At 37.4% G+C, this 26,508-nt stretch overlaps 1 protein-coding gene across 2 annotated transcripts in view; it reads left to right on the top strand.

The window, feature by feature from the left end:
• PPP1R1C (protein phosphatase 1 regulatory inhibitor subunit 1C) overlaps positions 1 to 26,508 on the top strand; it is a 129,438-nt gene that overhangs the window by 63,694 nt on the left and 39,236 nt on the right. For both annotated transcript variants that reach the window (XM_019931476.2, XM_019931475.1), the window contains exons 3-4: positions 6,998 to 7,035; positions 9,006 to 9,066. In XM_019931476.2, coding sequence (XP_019787035.1) covers positions 6,998 to 7,035; positions 9,006 to 9,066 — 99 coding nt within the window. The remainder of the gene's footprint in view (positions 1 to 6,997; positions 7,036 to 9,005; positions 9,067 to 26,508) is intronic.

Below are 26,508 nucleotides of genomic sequence, written 5' to 3'. Positions count from 1 at the left end.
TTATAGTTGAAAATGTCCCTAACATGGGAAAGGAAATAGCCACCCAAGTCCAGGAAGCACAGAGCATCCCATACAGGATAAATCCAAGGAGAAACATACCAAGACACATATTAATCAAACTATCAAAAATTAAATACAAAGAAAAAATATTAAAAGCAGCAAGGGAAAAACAACAAATAACACACAAGGGAATCCCCATAAGGTTAACAGCTGATCTTTCAGCAGAAACTGTGCAGGCCAGAAGGGAGTGGCAGGACATATTTAAAGTGATGAAAGGGAAAAAGATTACCAAGATTACTCTACCCAGCAAGGATCAGATTCAGATTTGACGGAGAATAAAAACCTTCACAGACAAGCAAAAGCTAAGAGAATTCAGCACCACCAAACCAGCTTTACAACAAATGCTATAGGAATTTCTCTAGGCAGGAAACACAAGGGAAGGAAAAGACCTACAATAACAAACCCAAAACAATTAAGAAAATGGGAATAGGAACATACATATCGATAATTACCTTAAATGTAAATGGATTAAATGCTCCAACGAAAAGACACAGACTGGCTGAATGGATACAAAAACAACACCTGGGCTTCCCTGGTGGCGCAGTGGTTGAGAGTCTGCCTGCCGATGCAGGGGACACGGGTTCATGCCCCAGTCCGGGAAAATCCCACATGCCACGGAGTGGCTAGACCCGTGAGCCATGGCTGCTGAGCCTGCGCGTCCGTAGCCTGTGCTCCGCAACGGGAGAGCACACAACAGTGAGAGGCCCACGTACTGCAAAAAACAAAAAAACAAGACCTGTATATATGCTGTCTATAAGAGACCCACTTCAGACCGAGGGACACAGACAGACTGAAGGTGAGGGGATGGAAAAAGATATTCCATGCAAATGGAAACCAAAAGAAAGCTGGAGTAGCAATTCTCATATCAGACAAAATAGACTTTAAAACAAAGACTATTAGAAGAGACAAAGAAGGACACTACATAATGACCAAGGGATCCATCCAAGATATAACAACTGTAAATATTTATGCACCGAACACAGGAGCACCTCAATACATAAGACAAATACTAACAGCCATAAAAGAGGAAATTGACAGTAACACAATCATAGTAGGGGACTTGAACACCCCACTTTAACCATTGGACAGATCATCCAAAATGGAGATAAATAAGAAACACAAGCTTTGAATGACACATTAAACAAGATGGACTTAACTGATACTTATAGGACATTCCATCCAAAAACAACAGAATATACTTTCTTCTCAAGTGCTCATGGAACATTCTCCAGGATAGATCATATCTTGGGTCACAAATCAAGCCTTGGTAAATTTAAGAAAACTGAAATCATATCAAGTATGTCTTCTGACCACAACGCTACGAGACTACATATCAATTACAGGAAAAAATCGGTAAAAAATACAAACACATGGAGGCTACACAATACACTACTTAATAACCAAGAGACCACTGAAGAAATCAAAGAGGAAATCAAAAAATACCTAGAAACAAATGACAATGAAAACACGACAACCCAAAACCTATGGGATGCAGCAAAAGCAGTTCTAAGAGGGAAGTTTATAGCAATACAATCCTACCTTAAGAAACAAGAAATATCTCAAATAAACAACCTAACCTTAACCTAAAGCAATTAGAGAAAGAACAACAAAAGACCCCCAAAGTTAGCAGAAGGAAAGAAATTATAAAGATCAGATCAGAAATAAATGAAAAAGAAATGAAGGAAACAATAGCAAAGATCAATAAAACTAAAAGCTGGTTCTTTGAGAAGATAAACAAAATTGATAAACCATTAGCCAGACTCATCAAGAAAAACAGGGAGAAGACTCAAGTCAATAGAATTAGAAATGAAAAAGGAGAAGTAAAAACTGACACTGCAGAAATACAAAGGATCATGAAAGATTACTACAAGCAAACTATATGCCAATAAAATGGACAACCTGGAAGAAATGGACAAATTCTTAGAAATGCACAACCTTACGAGATTGAACCAGGAAGAAATAGAAAATATGAACAGACCAATCACAAGCACTGAAATTGAAACTGTGATTAAAAATCTTCTAACAAACAAAAGCCCAATGGCTTCACAGGCGAATTCTATCAAACATTTAGAGAAGATCTAACACCTATCCTTCTCAAACTCTTCCAAAATATAGCAGAGGGAGGAACACTCCCAAACTCATTCTACGAGGCCACCATCACCCCGATACCAAAACCAAACAAAGATGTCACAAAAAAAGAAAACTACAGACCAATATCACTGATAAACACAGATGCACACATCCTCAACAAAATACTAGCAAACAGAATCCAACAGCACACTAAAAGAGTCATACACCTTGATCAAGTGGGGTTTATCCCAGGAATGCAAGAATTCTTCAATATACGCAAATCAATCAATGTGATACACCATATTAACAAATTGAAGGAGAAAAAGCATACAATCATCTCAGTAGATGCAGAAAAAGCTTTCGACAAAATTCAACACCCATTTATGATAAAAACCCTCCAGAAAGCAGGCATAGAGGGAACTTTCCTCAACATAATAAAGGTCATATATGACAAACGCACTGCCAACATCATTCTCAATGGTGAAAAACTGAAAATATTTCCACTAAGATCAGGAAGAAGACAAGGTTGACACTCTAATCACTATTATTCAACACAGTTTTGGACGTTTTAGCCACAGCAATCAGAGAAGAAAAAGAAATAAAAGGAATCCAAATTGGAAAAAAAGAAGTAAAGCTGTCACTGTTTGCAGATAACATGATACTATATACAGAGAATCCTAAGGATGCTGCCAGAAAACTACTAGAGCTAATCAATGAATTTGGTAAAGTAGCAGGACACAAAATTAATGCACAGAAATCTCTTGCATTCCTATACACTAATGATGAAAAATCTGAAAGTAGAATTAAGAAAATACTCCCATTTACCACTGCAACAAAAAGAATAAAATACTTAGGAATAAACCTACCTAAGGAGACAAAAGACCTATATGCAGAAAATTATAAGACACTGATGAAAGAAATTAAAGATACAAATAGACGAAGAGATATACCATGTTCTTGGATTGGAAATATCAACATTGTGAAAATGACTCTACTACCCAAAGCAATCTACAGATTCAATGCAATCCCTATCAAACTACCACTGGCAGTTTTCACAGAACTAGAACAAAAAATTTCACAATCTGTATGGAAACATAAAAGACCCCGAATAGCCAAAGCAATCTCGAGAAAGAAAAATGGATCTGGAGGAATCAGGCTCCTGGACTTCAGACTATACTACAAAGCTACAGTAATCAAAACAGTATGGTACTGGCACAAAAACAGAAATATAGATCAATGGAACAGCATAGAAGGCCCAGAGATAAACCCACTCATATACGGTCACCTTATCTTTGATAAAGGAGGCAGGAATGTACAGTGGAGAAAGGACAGCCTCTTCAATAAGTGGTGCTGGGAAAACTGGACAGGTACATGTAGAAGTATGAGATTAGAACACTCCCTAACACCATACACAAAAGTAAACTCATAATGGATTAAAGACCTAAATGTAAGGCCAGAAACTACCAAACTCTTAGAGGAAAACATAGGCAGATCACTCTATGACATAAATCACAGCAAGATCCTTTTTGACCCACCCCCTAGAGAAATGGAAATAAAAACAAAAATAAACAAATGGGACCTAATGAAACTTAAAAGCTTTTGCACAGCAAAGGAAACCATAAAACAAAAAGACAACCTTCAGAATGGGAGAAAATAATTGCAAATGAAGCAACTGACAAAGGATTAACCTCCAAAATTTACAAGCAGCTCATGCAGGTCAATAACAAATAAACAAACAACCCAATCCAAAAATGGGCAGAAGACCTAAATAGACATTTCTCCAAAGATGATATACAGAGTGCCAACAAACACATGAAAGAATGCTCAACATCATTAATCATTAGAGAAATGCAAATCAAAACTACAATGCAATATCATCTCACACCAGTCAGAATGGGCATCACTAAAAAATCTACAAACAATAAATGCTGGAGAGAATGTGGAGAAAAGGGGAACCCTCATACATTGTTGGTGGGAATGTAAATTGATACAGCCACTATGCAGACCAGTATGGAGGTTTTTAAGAAACTTAAAGTAGAACTACCATATGACCCATCAATCCCACTACTGGGTATATACCCTGAGAAAACCATAATTCAAAAAGAGTCAGGTACCGCAATGTTCATTGCAGCTCTATTTACAATAGCCAGGACATGGAAGCAACCTAAGTGTCCATCAACAGATGAATGGATAAAGAAGATGTAGCACATATATACAGTGGAATATTACTCAGCCATAAAAAGAAACTTAACTGAATTATTTGTAATGAGGTGGATGGACCTAGAGTCTGTCATACAGAGTGAAGTAAGTCAGAAAGTGAAAAACAAATACCGTATGCTAACACATATATATGGAATCTAAAAAAAAAAAAAAAAAATAGTGGTCATGAAGAGCCTAGGGGTAAGACAGGAATAAAGACACAGACCTACTAGAGAATGGACTTGAGGACACGGGGAGCAGAAAGGGTAAGCTAGGACAAAGTGAGAGAGTGGTAACGTATATATAGACATATATACACTATCATATGTAAAATAGACAGCTAGTGGGAAGCAGTCGCATAGCACAGGGAGATCAGCTCTGTGCTTTATGAACAGCTAGAAAGGTTGGATAGGGAGGGTGGGAGGGAGGGAGACGCAAGAGGGGGGAGATATAGGGATATATGTATATGTATAACTGATTCACTTTGTTATAAAGCAAGAACTAACACACCATTGTAAAGCAATTATACTCCAATAAAAATGTTAAAAAAAAAAAAAGACTTAATTTGTGGCCTTACATACGGTCTCTCCTGGAAAAAGTTTCCATGTACATTTGAAAAGACTATGTGTGCGATTGTAATTGGTAGAATCTTCTATATATGTCTATTAGATATATTTGATTTATTAAGTTTTTAAGTCTTCTGTTTCCCTGCTTATCTTCTTTCTGGTTGCTCTACCCATTATTGAGAGTGGGGTATTGAAGTCTCCAACTATTACTGCAGAACAGTTTATTTCTCTGTTCAGTTCTGTTAGTTTTGCCTCAGATACTTTGATGGTCTGTTGTTAGGTAGACAAATGTTTATAATTTTTATATATCTTCTTTCTGTATTGAAACTTTTCTTAATATATGTCTTCTTTGTCTCATAACTTTTTTTGATTTGAAGTCTATTTTGTCTGATATTAGTATAGTCACCCTGCTCTCTTTTGGTTTCTATTTGCATAGAATTGTTTTTTCTAACCTTTGACTTTTACCCTATTTGTATATTTGGATCTAAAGTGAGTCTCTTGTAGGTAGTACATATTGGATCATATGATCTTATCTATTTTGCTAATCTTGCTCTTTTGAAGATTTTAATCTGTTTACATTTAAAGTAACTAATAAGACTTCCTTCTGTCATTTTGCTATTTGTTTTCTATATGACTTATAGCTTTTTTGTCCCTCATTTCCTGAATTCCTGTCTTCCTTTATGCTTACTTTTAAAAAATATGTATTTATTTATTTTTGGCTGCGTCGTGTCTTAGTTGCCACACACGGGATCTTTCATTGTGGCATGCAGGCTTCTCTCTAGTTGTGGCACCCGGGCTCTCTAGTTGTGGCTTGTGTGCTTGTAGTTGTGGTGCACAGGCTTAGTTGCCCCATGGTATGTGGGATCTTAGTTCCCTGATCTGGGATGTACCTGCATCCCCTGCATTGGAAGGCAGATTCTTCACCACTGGACCACCAGGGAAGCCCCATGTTTAGTTAATTTTTTGTAGTGAATTGTTTAAATTTCTTTCTCATTTCCTTTTGTGTACATTCTATAGCTGTTTTCTTTGTAGTTACAATGGGGATTACATTTAAAACCCTAAATTTATAACACTTTAATTTGAATTTATACTAGTTTAACTTCAATAACATACAAACACTCTTCTTTTCCACCTGTCCCAACCCCTTATGGTTATTTATATCACAAAATTACATCCTTATACATTATGTACCCAAAAACATAAACTAATAATTCTTTAAATTCACTAGCCTCTTAAATTATGTAGAGAACAAAATGCGGAGTTACAAACCAAAGTTACAAACCAAAGTTAATTATACTCGCTTTTAGACATTCTTTCATGAATGTCTCGTTCAGTACTTAAACCATGGCATCAATCTCTCAGCTGTGGGACTAACCTAAAAGTGACGAACGGTCAACTGGGTCTAGAAGCCAAGAGGCAGAATCCATGCAAAGCAGGTGAGGAGGTAGGAAAGAAGCCCAGCCCAGAATGTCCTCGCTCTGTGGAAGGGGAGTATGTGAGCACCTCTTCCTCCTCTCTCCCCTTCCTCACAACTGTTTTTTTACACAGACTACGTGGAAGTTGCCCTAGAAGTGTTACAAAAAATATTTCTGATAAAGTTACTGATTCTTTCCAGGGGCATATAGAAAAGAGGGTGCCTCTTTTAGAGTCAGTGATTGGGCTGAGCGGAAAAATAGGTTTGTTCTGCTTACTGGCAAACTTAAGGAAAATTGACAGAGGCTACAGTTAATAGACAGTGCTGCAAAATCCATGAGGAGAGGAGGTTGTTTACGCCTTAGCACTGTGAGGTTGATGATGCCAACGGTTGTTCTAGGAGGCATTTCTCTGGTCCCCCTTCTGGACTGCTGGAAGTTGGGCAATTTGGAATTTCAGGAGGGATGCTTTTTTATTGCCTTTTTTAAACCTGTGGGAGAGGGTTATCTCAGAAGGAAACTATTTCTTTCTGCCTCCCACTGCCCTCTCAGCCACTAGACTAAGCCATGGATATTGTATAAGCATAAGGCAATTATTAAATCATTCTGTTCCATGTTATTGAAAATTTAATGTGCATATTACAAGGAAAAATATCAACTTTCTAATAATTACACCTACTTCTCTTGCAGAAATAGATGACAAGAGAGTGACCAACACACAAGCAGAAGTAAGTTTTCTTATACTCTGTATAAATATGTGTCCAACCAACTAAAAACACTACCAGTTTGATCTGATGTGATATAAAATATGGTATCAATATAACTGTGTTGTAAAAACTATTTGATTTGCTTTCCCCTACTGAACAAACAGTAAAATGGTGTCATAAAATCTCCACCTCTAGGTTACCCTTGATTCTCCACCTATGAAATACTAACCCCTGGAAAAACTTCTAAAATAAACTACTGATTTTAGAGGCAAGATATGGTATTGATAATTTCAATTTAGTGACTGGTTGTGTATGACCATCACAGGTTGGGACAGCCAATGTTGGAACCCTGGAACAAGAAGGTGGGGGACAGACACCTCTTAAGGGTCCTCTGGTGTGTGGAGCCAAGAGCAGATCCTGAGGCCAGTCTCCACATACACATGTAGGAGTTCAGATTGAAAATATGAACCAGGGACGGGGGGCCTAGGGGAGCTGATAACATAGGATACACAGAATACAAGAAAATGAGCAAACTTGTGCCCAGAAATGGAACAAATATTGAGTAGGACTCATGCAGACTTGATATTCAATTCCCATGGCCACATGAGTAGGCATCTAGCAAAACTCAGTGGAAAATGTAGAAAGAACAAAATACCAGAAAGTATCTCTCAAGACTTTTCTAAAAATTTAATGAGATTGTAAATGTGAAATGCTTTGAAAACTAAACTCTTACATAAATATAATTTTTATTAGTAAGTTTTACCACTGTTACTAAACAAACCAACTTTTCTGTAGAATTAATTTTCTACTTAATCTTTGAATATGTATATGGAAATAAACATATAAGAAAACCTGGAAGTGAATGCTTCTTAAAATCAACCAAATGTGACAGAATACAGCAGAGGTACAACAGAAGGCTCAATCATCCACACACATATACTAATGTAGAGTTGCCCTGCCTGCATCTGTGCATAATAGACTGGTATCAAAACACTCTATTTTGCAGAAATTTGCTTGTACCATTTGCTTTGATTGATATGGATTTGGTAACTATTTGGTTGAATTTTTTACTTTTTAATAGGTTGTTTTTGCATCAGCTAAATACCAACATCTTGATGACTCCTTTGAGGGCAATTACGCTTTAGTACATAAGAGTAAAGATGCCTCAGGCTCTATTTACAACTTCATGAAACAGTTTCTAGTTTTCTTCAGACTCTGTACATATGTTCTTTCTAATATGCATGGAAAGCCTAGAACAATCCTCAAAAAGTATCTTGTAACTATTTATACCTGAACTTTCCAAAGCAAAAATAATTGCTCCAGACGCTAAAACTCCTGCCTTTGACACACTGAAATATAAGTAGACACACCATTAAAAAGGAGTCTTTGACATAATCCGATCGAGGTGTAGACCACATATATATATAATTTATTATAATAAGTAATGCCTTATACATATATAAATATCTATTTCTATCTAAACTCTAAATATTATTATTGTGGTTCTGACCCTGAAATATGTTCCTCTGTTCCAATTTGTATCATTTTTAGTGCAAAAATTTCTGCCTCAATAAATTAATTCTGATCCAGTGTGCTTAAGAGTGTTAAGCAGCAGTTTTGTTAGGAGAGAGCTTTTGAACATGTAAAAGAATATTACCTCAACATTGTAATTCCAAGGAAATGGAGCTATTAGATTGAACATCTCAATTCCATAGGATTATAGACTGATATTACTTAGCAAGGACTCTCATTAACCCTCCAGAACCACTGACAATCCTATGAACAGATATAATTATACCATGGACATAGCTTTTGGAGTATATTTTGTCCTGGGACTTATGCTTTTCTCTAAAATGGAAACGATTAGTACTATCTCTTTCTTTCTTTTTAAAATAAACTAATGTTACTAGGTGTTTATTTCCCTCAAAGGGCTGATGACATTGTACTTTTTATCCAAATATAAGACTTATTACTTTTTTCTCTCTATCCAGTCACAGAATGCATCCCCTAAGCAAAGGAAGCAGAGCGTGTACACACCACCCGCCATGAAAGGTACTGTTCATGTACTGTTTCCGGTTGTTGTGAGTGCTGAGTTCATGGATGGCAGGCAGGCTGTTCTCAGGCGCCTTATACCTGCTTATAAGCTAGATCTATCTTACTGAAAGTCACATTACTGACTTTCAGTAACATATGTTATTTGAAATCTAGTTTCATCAAGAGTGAAATAGGTGAAGAAGGGACAACTAGCGATGTCTCAAAATCTCAGTCTGGAAATTCAGATTTTCCAAAATACTGACAAAAGTTTTCTTTTACCCTTCCTCACATGTTTTCCCTGAAGAGATTTTTCTAGAATCCCTAATTACTCTTGCAAGTGTTGGCAGATGATTACCTTTTTTTCTTTGGCTTAAGCAAAGTATGTCTTGAATTTCAGACAGATACAGATACAGTAAAGTGTTGCTTCACTGCCCTGTGTCAGGAGCAGTTCTAAGAAACCCAGTCAAACAGCTATTAGCTGTACATGTAACAGCTGTTGAAATAGCAACTAAGAATGCTAGCTCAGATTCTGGTGTTCTCCCAGAATTTCCACCCCTCCCCCACCAAATTAGAACTGCTAAAAGAACATCTAAGTGTATCAGAATTTTGACCAACATCAATTCCAGAGAAGGTTTCTTTTATTTCTCACACAACAGTATTCCTGACATGAGGCAGAGTGTGTCCAATCTAGTTGCTCGTGTTCCAGCCTGGCACGTGGGCTGTTGGCCCAGTGACTCATCATGCTGTCGTACAGCTCGGTTTCAACTACAGGAGAGGCCAGCTGAACAGCTTCCTCTGGAGTCTAGAGAGATGTCTAAATTGGGAGTGAAATTTTCCATGCTGTATGCTCTCTAGATTTGGGGCTTCTCTCTGAAAGAGAGGTGGGACATAAGGGGACACATTAATAGCTACTTTCCATAAACTTCTGTCCTGTGCAGCTATAAAGTACAATGTTTGCTTGTTCATAAGACTGCAGTAAATAATGCAGTCATCAGCATTGTAGTTAATTCCAGGGTAATTATTGAGGCTATCAGGCATCCCTTTCTCAAGATCAGTGTAATCATTTTTGAAGGTATTTTCCCTCTTGTAAGTCATCTTGTACTTTTAAAACACATCAGTTTTGGCATGAATGGGTCCCAAAGAAAGATACATGTTCACTCATTTAATAATTTCCTCTGTTCTATTTTGGGTTAGCTTAACTAAATAAAGACTGTTCTCATGTCCTTAGAGAATAACAGCATTATTTTTAAAGGAAAAATCTTAAAATCAAGGCCCCAAAGGCTCATGGTTTTTATACTTAGCTCTCAAATGTAAGAACGTGGGATGCTAACATTTAGGGAAGTTAGTCATATTGTATATTTTTACCCATAACCTTACTACTGTTGAGCCCTCCAAGATGGCCATTCAATGATAATCATTTTTGGTCATGAGTTAAAGGCTTGAGAAAGCACAGTAATTCTTTCATGAGGCTATTCGGGTATAATTACAAGCCACTTAGGTCCTCATTTATTACCTGTAAATACTTAGCAAAGTCGCCTGCTACTGATAAAAGAGTAAAGAGAGCTAAATCCACATATTTTATTCAGTCTACCTGTCCCTTAGAGCTAGAAATGAATATTTTGGGACAAAATTAAGCAATGGTAACATATGGTGCATTGTAAGCACATTAAGAAGCTTCAATCATAAAAAAGATGAATTAGAAAGCAAATGTTATTGAAATGCAAAATCAATAATAACAACTGCTCTGAAATGTATAATTCTTCAGACTGCAGTGGAACATGCAATTATTGAATGTAAAAAATGTTTGCTAGGAGAGCAAAGTAGCACCAGATATGATTAATAGTTCTGAGAGAAATCTCTCTGACCAAATGGCCAAGTAGAGCTTCATGAATGACCCAGTGAGTAGCTGATTAGTAAAACAAAACAAAACAACTAGCTAGACTCCTTCCTTCTTCTCTTGTATTAGGTAGTGAGGAGTTACTGGATATACAGGCCTATACCCAGGAGAGAGATGCTACATTCTGCCTACGCCATTTCAATAAATGCCCAGACAGACTAGTCTCCTAGCTCCTACATTCATTTATTTTTCCCTCTTTCAGTTACTATGGTATTTATGGCTCCACCAGCTCTCAGAAAACAGAGACATGTCCAGATCACCTCTTGTGATGAAGGTTTTATGAAGGTGCATGGGTAGGTAGGGGGTAAGAAATAGAGCGAGGAAACCATTTTAACAGGTACACTGTCAGGACTGATAGGCTGATGACCTCCAAACTCATATCTGCAGCCATAACTTATCTCCTGAACCTCAGACTCCCATTTCTAACTAGCTACCAAATTTCTTCACCTGAATGAATGACATTCATTGAAACTTCTCAAATTTAATATGTCCAAAACCAAACTCATTGGTTCTTTTTTGGGTTTTCCCCATCTCAATGAATCTTATTCAGCTGTTGAGAACAAAAACCTTTGCATAATCCTTGACTGCTCCCCCTTACCCAATCCATCATCTACTCCTGTTGGTGCTAATTTCAAGATGTACCCCTTCTCTATTTTCCGTATCTTCCACTGCTACTACCTTGTGCGACCACCATTGTTTCTTGCCTGGGCTGCTGAAGTAGCCTCCTTACTGCTCTCCTGCTTCTGCTCTTGACCCTCTACAACTGAGTCTCCACACACAAACCAGAGTAATTCCTCTAATGCACAAATGTGATCATGCCACCCCCTTGATCAAAATCCTAAAAAACTTCCTGTTGCATTCAGAATAAAATGAAAAATCCAATCACGGCTTACAAGTCCCTGAATGAGCTGCACTGTCCTTTCTCCTTGATCTTACCTCCTTTCACACTGCCCCTTGTTCATCAGGGTTCAATGTCATGGACTTTTTCCGTTTATAAACATCTCAAACACACTTCTGTATCAGAGCATTTGTACTTTCCACTTTCTCTGCTTGAGAAGCTCTTTACCCAGTGGCCTCACAGGTGACTCAGTTCCCTCCTCAGAAAGGTCTTCATTTCCTGATAACTGCCCATCCTACCATCACTATCCATGTCCTCATAACACTGCCTTAATTTTTTCCATGGCACTCATCATTATGTACCTAGAATGAGGGGTCCATGACAACAGTTTTGTTCATTTGATATTCCCAGCACTTAGTACAGTTTCTGGCACATAATAGGTGCTCAATAAAAACTTGTTGAATAAATGAACTGTAATGAACTGGGGAATCCAGCTACATTGTCATCTGCTGGGAAGAGGACGTCCCTTAAACCTTGTTCTACTAATTGTCATACTTGTGACTCTGCTTCTGTTTCTCTTTGCTTCTCTCTCTGCTTGATCCCCCTTTAACTCTTATGTTCTTACTTATCCGTATGCTTCTGTTTTTCTTTTTCCCACTCCCTTCCCCTCCAGTCAAAGAGAAAATCTGATTTGGAAAATTAGTTACCATCCAGAATGATGCATCAATTTGGCTGGATTCTTAAGAAAGGTTATCTCATGGACCACTGGAACCATTAGGTGGTTGCCTCTGACTAGAGCCTGGTTCCTCCAACAGTTAGTTTCTGGTCAAGATGGCAGCATCGTGGGAAACAAACTTGGCAATGTAAATAGAAGAATCTGGAGATGGCTCTCTTCCTTCAGAGATGCTTCATGACTTGATCAGAATATTTACTCTTAGAAAGTAATAGTAGAATTAGTTCTTGGTCTTGCCATCTTTCTAGTCATAACATTATAGTCATTCAAAGTTGTCAAGTTTAAAGATTAACTAGTACAACTATCTAGTGATGCATCAAACATCACTTCCATTTTTTCCACTGCATCTAACCTCAGGGTATTAGATTGGCTATGTTCTCTTCAAGGTTCTAATATATTAGGCTTGGGCTGTAGCCAAATAATCAGAAGTTCCAGGTGATTCTGCTGTAGCAAGTCTAAAAATTGACCAGACTCCAGATATCCAGTCATCTATCTAACATGTCTTTCTTATGTCATAGGTTGAATAAATGAAATCTCATGGAAATCAAAGATCATGAGATCAAAATTAGCATGTTCAAAACTGACCTTCTGATCTCCACAGCAAATCAATTTGTCCTTCATGTTCCCCTTCTCAGAAAGGTGCTTATTCCTGAGTTCTGGGGGTCTCCAAGGACTCTCTCTCTCTCCTTCACTCTCTTCATTAGTAGAGCACCTACTTGTGGTGCTTGTGGATTGCGCCCCATTAGTTCCTCTCCCACCTTCCCCTCTTCTATCTCCAATGTCACCATCACAATTCAAGTCACATTCATTTCTTTGCCAGGATATAAAAGGTTACTCTCCATTCAGTCTCTTTCCTCTACTTCCCATCTGTTTTCTATACTGTACCCAAAGTGAACTTCTTAAAAACCGGATGTGATTATGCCACTTCCTTGGTTAAAACTCTTCAATAGCTCCTCACTGCCCTTAGACAAAATTCCTATTCCAGAGCAAAGTTTAGAAAGCGTACTGCCCCGTGGCTCCAATATGCCTCTCCTCTCCTTACCCACTAGGTCCCAGCCACAGTGGCATTCTGCCAGCTTCTAAATGCAACAAGCTCTTTCCTGAAGAGTCTGCATACATTCTTCATCTAGAATATTCTCCCTTGCCTCCTTCTTGTCCTCATTCTTTATTTGCTTAGTTCCTACTTATCATTCAAGCCCTGTCCTTAAAGGTCAGATCCTGAAAGGAGCTTTCCCTAACCCTCCATTCTAAATTATGTGTAGCTATGAACTCTCTATTAATAGTTACACATTCTCTATAGTTCTTTCATTGCAAGTAATCACAATGTTCAATTATATATTAAGTGTCTGTCTCTCCAACTACACCAGAAGTGATCTACATGGCAGCAGTGACAGTGCCTATTTTGTTTATTACCTTACCTGCAGGGCTTAACACAATGCTTGAGACATAAGCAGTGCTTATACATATACTTTTAAATAATTTTTTTAAATGTACCCAACACTACTGATGGTGAATGAATCATTTCCTTAGGGTGCTTACCTTCTCTCTGGTCTATTAGAAAGATCTTTTCTCTATTGAAATTTATATTCATGGATTCTTTTCTATATCTTGTTGCTATTTGTGATAAATTTAAAAATGACAACTATCTGAATATTTCAAGACATCTATCAGGTCCTTGCCTCACCCCTAATTTCTCTCTTTCCAGGTTAAAACATTTCAATGTCAATTATGCCTGTCCTTTCACATTCACTCCTGATCTCCTAATAAGCTTTACTTTGCCTATATCACTCTAGAAGTACATCATTCAAAATCAACTTATATTTAAGGAGTGGTCTGACCAGAAGAGAATGGAGACTTCAATTATGCCTGTCACCTCCTTCATTCCAGATAATTTAACTCCATTAATGCGACCCCAAATTGTACTAGCGTTCTCTGGCAGCCATATACATTGGTGACAAATAGTGAGCTTACCATAAATTCAAAACTTCCAAGCCTTTTTCATGTACTGCTTTAAAGCCATATTATTTATAATGTATAGCTCATTTAAAAATTATGTCTTTTCTTAACCAAAAAGCAAGACAGTGCTATCATTCCAATTGACTTTCATCTTCTTAGAGTCAGACTGTCACATGAACATGTCATATTTCATATCACGATTCCATCATCTATTTTATTTTCCATTATCTCAATTGTTTGTCATCCATAGGTTATATAAATTTATCTCTGATATTTTTATCCACATCTGTAATAGACGTATCAAACAGAACAGGGCAAAGAAAGGCCTGCAGCACACATATCTCCCTCTAGTTGACACTGGTCCCCCTGAAGGCCATCATTCAACCAGTTATGAAATAGACTTATTATGTCAAGATTACATCCCTTAAAACCAGAGGATATTATAAACTCTCATTAGATACATTATGATATTTCAGATATGGTGTGCTGACCACATTTTTTCATCTCTATAGATGAGTCATAAATTTGTAATATATATTATGCATAAAAAATCACAAGTTGAAGGTTGCATAGAAAACAGACTTACTTTTCCATTACCCTGTGTGATATAGTGCTTTATAATTATGTAAATAGAAAGTTCTGAGGATTATCAGAAAAATGATAGCTGACTACTGAATACCCATGTGATTTCTCTGGTGTTTATATGGTGGTCAGCCCTGTAATTTACAGAACAGCCAATTAAATTATTGTTGGATAGCTTGAATCATGTTTTCAGAAAAGCAAAGTAGGTTTGAATCTTGGGGCAGGAAATGGCTGACTCATTTCCACCCCCATTTTGTGTGTGTGTGTGTTTTACTGGAAGGCAAATGCCTTCAGTTGAAGACAGCAAAGCAAGGGCTATCGATTTAAAAGGAAATCTGAACACGAAACAAAGCAGCTGACTGAAAAACAGCTTTGTAGAGCAGGTCTATTAGTATTACATTACCATTCTTAATGTATAACAAGTCAGATTTTTCATGGACTTCTGAAAAACATCTTCTTCCTCTCATCCTTCATAATTTCTTTGCTACTTCAGTGTCCAGAGATTGTTCTTCTGACATGTCCAGTATGTCTTCTCTGAATGCTTACAGCATTGTAACTCCTACATTTTTTTCCTCCAAGGACGGTGTGATCTTGATATTTTATCTCAGTTTAGCCTCTTTTCATAATAAAGCAATAAATGTAAATAAGGAAGAGCCCAGGGAAGGAAATAAATCAAACTGGCCCAATAAAAAGTCTAACATGGATTTTGGAGGATGGTAGGTGACAGTGACAAAGATGTGCCATGTAATATTAACTGAAGGATAATCTTCAAATCAGGGAAAGCTGTTGACCGTAGTAATGTAATGGGACCCAGCAGGAAAAGACGTGGACATTGTGGGGGAAGCAATCAGTGTTCAAACCTCAGTGACACCACTTGTTAACTGTTCAACTTCAGCAAGTCAATGATTTTAACCTGTCTCTTCTCTCATTAGTTAAATAGAGGTGATACCCACCACACAGGCCTGTTGTGGGGACAAAATGAAACAATATGTGTAAAGAGCATGCTTAGAAAAGGCACACAATATGTAAGATCTATTTTGAGTAATTATTTGAATCCTGGATTAAGAGGCAGGTACACTCCTCCTCGTTTCCCCTGAGGCTGCAGAAAGGAGGAATGAAGTCCTGGGGAGAGACCAAGGAGGGATGGAAGGTCTTGGAGATGAATAAAATCCCTGCCAGAGCTTTGCTCTCATCCCAGTAGGAACTGAAGAGTCAGGGCTAAAGGTGCCTGATCCTAATAAGCATGTGGACAACCAAACCTTGCAACGCTCACTCCACTTTTATTTGTACCAATCTCAGGTAGATTTGTGGAGTTGATCTTTGACCTTTCACTTCCTTTGTAACAAAACCCTGCTTTGCTTCATTCACCTGCCTCCTCCTCTCAGACACCCAGCCCCTCTTTTCCCAGCTAACTAACAGCCCTCTCGGAGGTATTGATATTTAATCAATCTCATATTTCAAAAAAGCCTAAGAAAGTGGTGTTTAATGGTAAATTTGGGGGTGCTAAAGAAGATCATACAATAAACATTTCTAGCCAGGGGGATGTGTAGGAAATCATATAAATTCAGCCTATAATTAGGCAATGTAGGTAGGTTAACAATGATTATATAGAACTATGATCAAATCACTCTTCCTGAGTTTGAAACCTCTTATAATTGTGCTGAAAAAAAAAATTCTCAAAAGGAATAGACTAGCCATAGTATCCTGTTTTCATCACCCCCTGCATGTTGAAAAGTCAGGGAGAGAAGGTAGCAAGATCTTTTAGCTTCGCATCAGGCCGTCTCCACATTGCATTCCTTTTTTTTTTATAACATTTCTGTCCCTCTGTGGTTGTTCTTCAGGTATTCATCACATTTGCCTTTCTAAATCTTGGCTTTCATGTTTGTGCTGGCCTGGTTTATTTACTGTGTAGGGTGGGGTTTATTATTTATGCAACTCAAGAAACACTTTAACAGATTTCTAGATAACAAAAAAAAAAAAAAAACCCACCAAATATGCTTCTATTTCCAGATCCACTTCCTTCACTTCTCTTCAATTTCTTTCACTAAGTTCTATGTTCATCTTTCCTCATATCTTTGAATTCAGAAGGTGGGGTCAGATTGGAGAACCGATCTGAGAATGTATCTTTCTTTTTTGGGGGGGGGGATTGTATTGTATGTGCATTATATATATATTTTATATATATATATATATATAATATATATTTAATAGATCTCCATTGGAGTATAATTGCTTCACAATACTGTGTTAGTTTCTGTTGCACAAAGTGAATCAGCCATATGCATACATATGTCCCCATGTGGTGCCAATTAAACTTCGAAAAGGAGACCACTCTTCATCAATATGGTTCCATTCAGGTGTCTGTATATATTTACACCTATTTTAAGCTTAATCTTTTAAATGTATCAATACATTCCTCTGTTTAAATAACATACAACTTTTAAAATTGCTTCCTATCTTAGAAGTAGGGGAAGAGATGAACTTTTGTATTTGGTTGGAACAGATAAATCAAGACCCAGTGTCTCTAGGTTTCTCCCAAGTCTGCAAATGGTAAAATTCAGTTGCATAAGCACTAAAAATGTACCGCCACACATCACATATGAGCCTCCACTGTGTATCGAGCATGGCCTTAAAGTGGTGTGGCTGCAGAGATGAAAGGCAAAATCCGCACCTTCTAGGAGACCAGTCTGGAGGAAGCAACACACAAGTGGACAGGCAGAGCACACCATGGTAAGTCCTTGTACAGGGATTTAAGCAGAGTTATCGGGGATGTGAGGAAACCCACGCCGTCTGGGGGACCAGAAGGTAAGGCCTTTCAGATCACAGAAGGAAGAGTCATGTTTACACGTGTCTGCAGAGTTAAATGGACTGGGTCATGGAAAAGTGGAACACACATCTCACCATTTTCATTCCTCCTGCTCATACAAACTTCCAAAGCATTTAAGATGATACCATAATGTAGACAGTTAAATCCTACATGGATCATCACCAAGTACTTTGCTGCCATGCAAAGTCTAAAAAGGCCCTACTTATGGACTACATAGACATCACTTTCCAATGCATTTGGAAATCCTTGTGCATTTCATTCCATTTTTAAAAGTCTGGTTCATGTCTTTGTCTTTCCTCTTAATAATATTACTTTTAACAGAGTAAGTTCCAACTCAAATTATACTATTTTAAAAATAAAATTTATATTTTAGAACAGTTTTAGATTTACAGGAAAATTGTGATAATACAGAGTTTCCATATATGCTATATCTAGTTTTTTCTATGATATATACCTTATATTAATATGGTACATTTGTTACTTACCAAACCAATATTGATCCATTATTATTAACTAAAGTCCATGTTTTATTCATATTTGTGTAGTTTTTGCCTAATGTCCTTTTTCTGATCTAGGAACACATCCAGGATATACCACCTTACATTTAGTTATCACATTTCCTTAGGTTTCTCTTGCTTTTGACAGTTTCTTAGACTTTCCTTGTTTTTGATGACCTTGACAGTTTTGAGGAGTACTGGTCAGGTATTTTCTGGAATATCCCTCTATTGGGATTTGTCTGATGTTTTTCTCATGACTAGACTGGGGTTGTGGGTTCTGGGGAGAAAGACTATAGATATAAAGTGACCATTTCATCAAATGGTATCAAGGGTACAAGCTATCAATCTGATTTATCACTGTTGACGGTGACCCTGATCACCTGGTTGAGGGAGTGTTCGCCAGTTCTCCCCACTGCAGAGTTACTGGTTTTTTTACCCCCTTTCCATATTTCATTCTCTGGAAGGAAATCACCATGTGTAGCTCACACTCAAGGAGTGGGAAGTTATACTCCACCTCCTTGAAAAAAATGTATCTACATAAAATTATTTTGTAAATATAAATTTTTTGGAATAAATTCCAATAAATAACTATTTGGAATTCATTTTGCACAGAACATTTGTCTCTGCTCCTCCATTTTTTTACATTTATTCAATCATTTATTTTTATCAGTATGGACTCATGGATATTTATTTAATACTCTGGCTTATAACTCAGTACTACTTTATTTTGTTGCTCACACCATTACTGTGGGGTTTTTTTTGTTTGTTTTAGCATATTCTTACTTTCTGGTGCTACAAGATACTCCAGGCTCATTTGTATATCTTCTACCCCAGTCTTACAGAATCAGACATTTCTCTAAGAAGCCCTCAAATTACAATTTTTATTTGAGTCAGTATACTGTAAAACATGTGTTTGCATCAGTATATAGTTACTGAAAATAGAGAAGTCTATCGCTTGCTCTGCTGAAATGTATGTGCATTATATCCATTAGTGTTTAGGAGGGTTAATGACACACTATTGGCATACTAAGACGTACACACTCCATCCTTATTAACGCTAATGGGAGTCCAGGAAGAAAAAACAATGCCTATAAGTAGAATAGGCAGATGTTGTCTATATGGGCTTGCCTTCCTTCATTTAATACCTAATACAGTGTTCCCTTATGTTTTCTGGGATGAGATATGTATTGCCTCTTTATAAAGATGCCGAATTGGGAATAGGTTTGCAGCCTTCTTGGAGATTGGCTATTTGCTTTACTTAAATCAAAGATTTTAAAAAGTAATGTGTAAACACCCTATATTTGTGTAGTGCTTCAACATAAACTGTGTTTTTGTATAGCTAATTTGTTTTTTACAGGAATCTATGTAAGGTAAGCAGAATCTTTCATTTTAGAGGAAAGTGAGGCTCACAGAAGAGAGCAGGGTTCCCATGTTTAATGTCATGCTCCTTTACAAGGCCAAATTGTGACATGAGCTTTTTTTGCTTTTCTGTTGGAATAGTCAGTATTTTTCCCATTTACCCATCTATCCTATTTGCCCTAATTAAAATCTAAAGATCCTTCAGTCTTATAACTTAGTGAAGTTTTTACAAAATCTTTTATACAAAAGTTCCTACAAGATGCTTAGTACTCTTGTTTTTAATAATTTTTATATTTTGAACTCACATTATAGGTCCATATGTAATAACAATGGACTTAAACAATGGATTAAGTCTGCCTTAATCTTCTCTCTCTCCAATCTGCCTTTCCCCACCTCCGACAGCTGACCACACAAATCTAACCCTGTGACTTTTTGATTACAACCCTCCAAATGTGCACCCATTCCTTTATGACAAGGCCCTGGAAATAATTTGCAGGGCTGTTTACGATCTGGCCCCTCCTACCTGTCTAGCCCCACCTCCTACCACAGCTTCCTTTAATCTCAGGCTGCAGCAATGCAGAGCTGCATTAAGTTCCTCAAAAACAATGCGTGGTTTCTCGCCTCCACATTTGTTCTGTAGCTTCATTTGCACAGATGTCCTCTCTCTGAGCCCCCACTTCTAAATCCTTTGAGCTGTGCTCCTTTGAGACTCAGAATGCATTATACCTATCTATTTGTGTGTATGGGTAATCCCTTCTAGCTAGACTGAATTCCTTGGAAACAGGGCCAATGTCTTATTTGTCTTTCAGGAGTATTCTTATGTCTTCCATTTGTATTGCTGAGGACTCTTAGTAAACACTGAATCAGTGACTGAATAACCTTTCTGATTTAAAAATGAATGTCAGTTTAACGGTTTAATTTTAGCCGTATTGAAACAAATTACAAATTGCTGATGTGTATTTCAGTCACTCATTCATTTACTCTCTCACCCTCACTCATTCATTCTACAAACATTTACAAAATGCTTACTATCTGCCAGGCAGGTCATGTATTAGGCTCTTTTGGTTGAGGATGAGCTAAATACAGTCCTTGTCTATAGGAAACAACATAGTCAAATGGAAAAGAAAGCTGTGTAAAACAATAATAAGTTCCATAAGACTGATGTGGACAATGTTATTTGAGTATGGAAGAGGAACCCACTAGCTCTCCCTGTCACAGATAGCAAAGACTTCGCAGGAGAAATGAACTTCATCTGTTAGTTGAGGGATGAGTAAGATTTTCATAGAGAAGCCCGTGGTGTGGATTCCAGACAAAGGGTTGAGCAGCTGCAGAGGCACAGAAGCCAAAGGCAGGTAAACCCGGAACACTGTGGCTGGGGGTGAGGCCTGTGGAGGAGGGAACACGGAGAGATGCTGGGGACTGGTCAAAGGTCCTGTGTGCCATGTGCTCAGGAGCTGAAATTTTGTCTGGAGAAAACAGAGCACTTTTGGACAATTCTTAAGATTACTTGGTATGTTACCTTGTTCTCTTGAGTGCTTTGAAAATATTAGGAAGAGGGAAAAGGATTAAGAAGTTGATTCAGAGTTAATTTTTAAAAATTAGTCTACCCTAGATTTTATTTGCCTCAGTTCATCTGCCTGTTTCCACTGCTCTTATTTATAGAAGATGGCTAACAGCTAGCACCAACTTCTTTTTCTCTTGCTTTAATGCATTTTGACTTTCTAAATAATATTTATGAGCTGTGAGAAGTTGAAATACTCATCAGATTATCTTCCAAAATAAATTAATGGAAATCCAATTAGGAATATAAAATAAATATATATTTATTATATATTTATTATATATATTATATAACATATATATATTATATGTTATAAAAATGTCAAGATAAATTGAAGACTTGGTTCTTAGTGGGGCAAATTTAAGGTAGGATTACATTCTTACAAACTTGTACTGGCCTATGAAACTTTTCTAAACATTCTCCCTTTTAAAACCTTATATTCTTGTCTGATCACAAGACTGCTTTAAGAACAGTTTCATTAATTCCTTTCTCAACAGGTCCTCATGACAAAATATCCCACGTTTCAGTTGTCAGAACAGGCTGCATTCTTTCTGTGCAGTGTGTATTTTTGGAACAGTAAAGATATCAGCATTGCTGCCAATCAGTATACAAATACTTATTAAACTTGAACTCTATGCAAAGCTCTGAGCCACGTGTTAAATAAATGAACTACCAAGTTTTAAAACACTCTAGGTCAAATTCTGAAAATTTTCAATTTTTTCATTAAGAGACAAAAACATCAAACAGAAGTAAGAGTGTCCAAAGATTAGTTTCAGGAAATTACTAGGCCCACATGATGAAAATTACATGATAAGCACTGCATTCATGATCTGTGTTCTATATCTCTTTCTGGTGTAATTACCAACAGGAGCCATGTTGTGCTTTCCTTACCTTTGATAGGAAGCCAAAGCCACCTTTTTTTTTTCCTGACAGAAATTTTATTCACTGCATTCTTGAGTAAGTTTGTAAGATTTTATTCTCAAGACCAAACTTAAAATGATCTTACTGACTTTCAACAAGCTATCTTAGAGCAAGCTTCTCATATGTTTCCCTCAATATAACAACAAGACAATCTCAGCTTTAAATACAGATGGACTAGAATTGATAAAGGACTTTGGGGGTTGGAAATGGCATCATTTTGCCCCTTCTGGATCCAAGGCCATTGCTAAGTCTATTATTAAATATTTAATTCTTAAAAGCATACTGGTCCCCCTAGGCCCTGGCAGTCTAGAGGCAAATAAAGGAAGTAAGCTGTAGAAGTAACAATTAAAATGATTGGCAGAGATGTATGAGCTAGCTGTCTGAGGAGGAAAGAAGCAGAAACACCATAAATTTACACAGTTACATCACTGTGTAGGACAAGATGACCAAAACACTGACCTGGAATCACTCAGAAAAAAAAGTTGTACTATTTTTAATGTAACATTCATTTTAAAAGGCAGGAAACTGAAAGTATGCAATGAAAGATTTTAAATCCTACCTTTTTTTTTTTTTTTTAGAGTTCCTACTCAGTGCGGTATGTATGTCACAGTGCATGAAAATACAAGTGTGAATGCCCTCTCATTCTTTTTCTGAAGACTTTTAAAAAATTTTTTATTGGCGTATAGTTGCTTTACAATGTTGTGTCAGTTTCTACTGTACAGCAAAGTGAATCAGCTATACGTATACATATATCCCCACTTTTTTGGATTTCCTCCCCATTTAGGTCACCACAGACCAATGAGTAAAGTTTCCTGTGCTATACAGTAGGTCCTCATTAGTTATCTATTTTATACATAGTATCAACAGTGTTTATAAGTCAATCCCAATCTCCCAATTCATCCCACCTCCCTCCCTCCCCCGTTGGTATCCAAATGTTTGTTCTCTACGTCTGTGTCTCTATTTCTACCTTGTAAATAAGACCGTTGATACCAGTTGTTTCAGATTTCACATATATGCGTTAATATACGATATTTGTTTTTCTCTTTCTGACTTCACTCTGTATGACAGTCTCTGGATCCATCCATGTCTCCACAAATAACCCAATTTCGTTCCTTTTTATGGCTGAGTAATATTCCATTGTATATATGTACCACAGCTTCTTTATCCATTCATCTGTCAGTGGACATTTAGGTTTCTCCAAGACCTAGATATTGTAAATAGTGCTGCAATGAACACTGGGGTGCATGTGTCTTTTTGAATTATGGTTTTCTCTGGGTATATGCCCAGTAATGGGATTGCTGGGTCATATGGTAGTCCTATTTTTAGTTTTTAAAGGAACCTCCATACTGTTCTCCATAGTGTCTGTATCAATTTATATTCCCACCAACAATGCAAGAGGGTTCTCTTTTCTCTACACCCTCTCCAGCATTTACTGTTTGTAGATTTGTGATGATGGCCATTCTGACTGGTGTGAGGTGATATCTCATTGTAGTTTTGATTTGCATTTCTCTAATAATTAGTGACGTTGAGCATTTTTTCATGTTTGTTGGCCACCTGTATATCTTCTTTGTAGAAATGTCTATTTAGGTTTTCTGTCCACTTTGATTGGGTTGTTTGTTTTTTTGATATTGAGCTGCACGAGCTGTTCGTATATTTTGGAGATTAATCCTTTGTCAGTTGCTTCATTTGCAAAGATTTTCTCCCATTCTGAGGGTTGTCTTTTTGAAAGCAATGATGCCCACTCTTACAATCTTCTACAGTGGCCAAAGGGTTAGGGAGGGTGTGAACGACGGGAAATGCAGAAAGGTCTCAAGCTCAGTGGCTCATAAACTGGTGTTCCAGTCATTCAAGAACATTAAGAAGGATGCGAAAACAAACTTGGCCTATTTAGAAGTTTTGCCTAAGTCAGTACCTTGCCTCCTAACATGTAGTGGAGATTTCCTTAAAAATCTTTCTCAGAAATCTAAAGATGAAGACTGGCTTCTGATTTCCTCCAGTCCCTACAAAACATTTCATCATGTTTGGAAAGTTGAAAGGATTATGTTGAAACATTAAAAAGTATTTTGACTTTTCATTTTGGAATGGTGAACTCCTAAGTCAAATTACCAACACCATAGTGATTCATTGTCACAAATAACCACACTGAGGACTTCCCTGGTGACACATCTGCCTGCCAGTGCAGGGGATGTGGGTTCAATCCCTCGTCCAGGAAGATCCCACATGTTGCGGAGCAACTCAGCCCATGAGCCACAACTACTGAGCCTGCGCTCTAGAGCCCATGAGCCACAACTACTGAGCCCACGTGCCACAACTACTGAAGCCCACGCACCTAGAGCCCGTGCTCCACAAGAAGCCACTGCAATGAGAAGCCCGCGCTCCGCAGTGAAGAGTACCTCCTGCTCACCTCAACTACAGAAAGCCTGCACGCAGCAACGAAGACCCAATACAGCCAAAAATAAGTAAGTAAGTAAATAAATAATAAATAAATAAATAAAATGTACTGGGGAAAATTCTTTTAAAAAAAACAAAACAACCACAATGAAATGCTTTTTTTGGTGGACTATTCAGAAACTAATGAATAATCAGAGTAATAATAAATTATTCTTCCATACTATGATACTTGGAGAAATATTTCATCTAATTTAAAATTCTTGTTGACTCTTCACCCTATGTAAGACCCTATTGTCCATTTCATGTGAGACTATGAAGTCTAATGATCCTAGTTCAAATTCTGAAGAGAGCTTCCATTTTGAGTTCATTTGATGACCTCCAGATTATCAGTTTTGCCTCTTAACCTACAGTAGTTCAGTGAAAAATAAATATATTTCAGGTATGGAAAATTACCTGTGGATGACTGTTATTGAACAAGGGCTCATATGCCTGTGCAGCAGAAAGCCAAACTCGGACGGTGGGTGTTTGCAGCAAAGTAAGGGTTTATTTGCAGGGGACCAAGGAAGGAGATTGGACAGCTCATGCTTAAAAGACCCTAACTCCTTGACGGCTTTCAGGCAAGGGTTTTTAAAGACAGCGTTGGGGGAGAGGGTCATGGGATGTGTGATCAGCTTGTGGACCTTTTGATTGGTTGGTGGTGAGGTAACAAAGTGATGTTTTGGGAATCTCAGCCTTCTGGTTCCAACCATTCTGAGTTCTATGTGCTTGTGATCAGCATGTAGCCACCATCCTCTACCTGGGTGGGGGGGGTCTTAGTTTCGGTAGAATAATAATTCAAAGATATGTATCAGACTGTTACCTATATCCCTTCAGGAGAAACTAGGAATCCTGTGTTTCTATTGTCCTAATCATTAACTGCTTGAATCTGCTTTTTGGAACTTAGGAAAGGCTTACAAGACTAAAGCCTTTTTTTCTACAAACAAGAAATGAAGGACATGGAGGGGCTTTTGTACCTGGGAAGGCCCCACAGGGTCCTGCTTGGTTTCAAAATCTCCTTTTCTTTGATACTCCTCAATCCTCAGGGGAACAGGAGCAGGATAAGAAAGAGAACAAAGTTTTACATAGGTTAATCATAAACTCAGCAGGGAACTTGGTTTCATGAACATGCTAACCTTATATAACTATAGAGATCTCAATGTAAATTTTTATATGGCCAAAAAAAGTTTTTAAAAGTATTAAAAATACATTTTATTTTTAGGTGTGTATTTATAACAAGTGTTATTTTATATTTAGCTTTCAAATTTAGTTTCACTATTATTTTAATGTTTGCCTTGAACAAAATTATTCTATTATTGTGGGAAGGAGTCTGGATCTTTCAGGACAGTTCTCAGTATCTCTAAAGGATCGTGAACTTCTAAAAGAATGGGGCAAGAAAGGAAGTCCTCTTCTTCCATCTGTTCAGGTAAAAGGTAACTGTCCCTACCTTTGATGTTATGGAAGGAATACTAGAGAATAGAAGGAAGAAGTATTGGATCTAAGATTTCCTACACTTCTCCCCTTCCATGCTTTAAGCCCTGATTGTTAATGTAGTCAATCAGAGCTCGCCGAAATCTTCTAACCCTACTATTACTCCTTGACGTAATTCCCCCTCTAAACAATAAATTAGCACTTGTGCGATAATTACTTCCAAAATATTTTTCTATTAATCTTTCCCAATTATGTATGCCTGTGGTATCTTGTTTATGCTATTTTCTTTCACATTGTAATTTTTCTATTAAGTAACTCAACTGGATTTTTTTAAATAACATACCTGTAAATCCTAGCATGAAGAAATATGGGAGACAGATTGGTTTGCCAAAGATTCTTAGGCTATGTGATAATGTTGATCTCTACATACT

The sequence above is a fragment of the Tursiops truncatus genome, chromosome 7 (genome assembly GCF_011762595.2).
Source record: "Tursiops truncatus isolate mTurTru1 chromosome 7, mTurTru1.mat.Y, whole genome shotgun sequence".
In the NCBI taxonomy this organism is placed as follows: domain Eukaryota; kingdom Metazoa; phylum Chordata; class Mammalia; order Artiodactyla; family Delphinidae; genus Tursiops; species Tursiops truncatus.
Note: the sequence above shows the minus strand (reverse complement) of the source record. Positions and strands in the feature narration are given on the sequence as shown.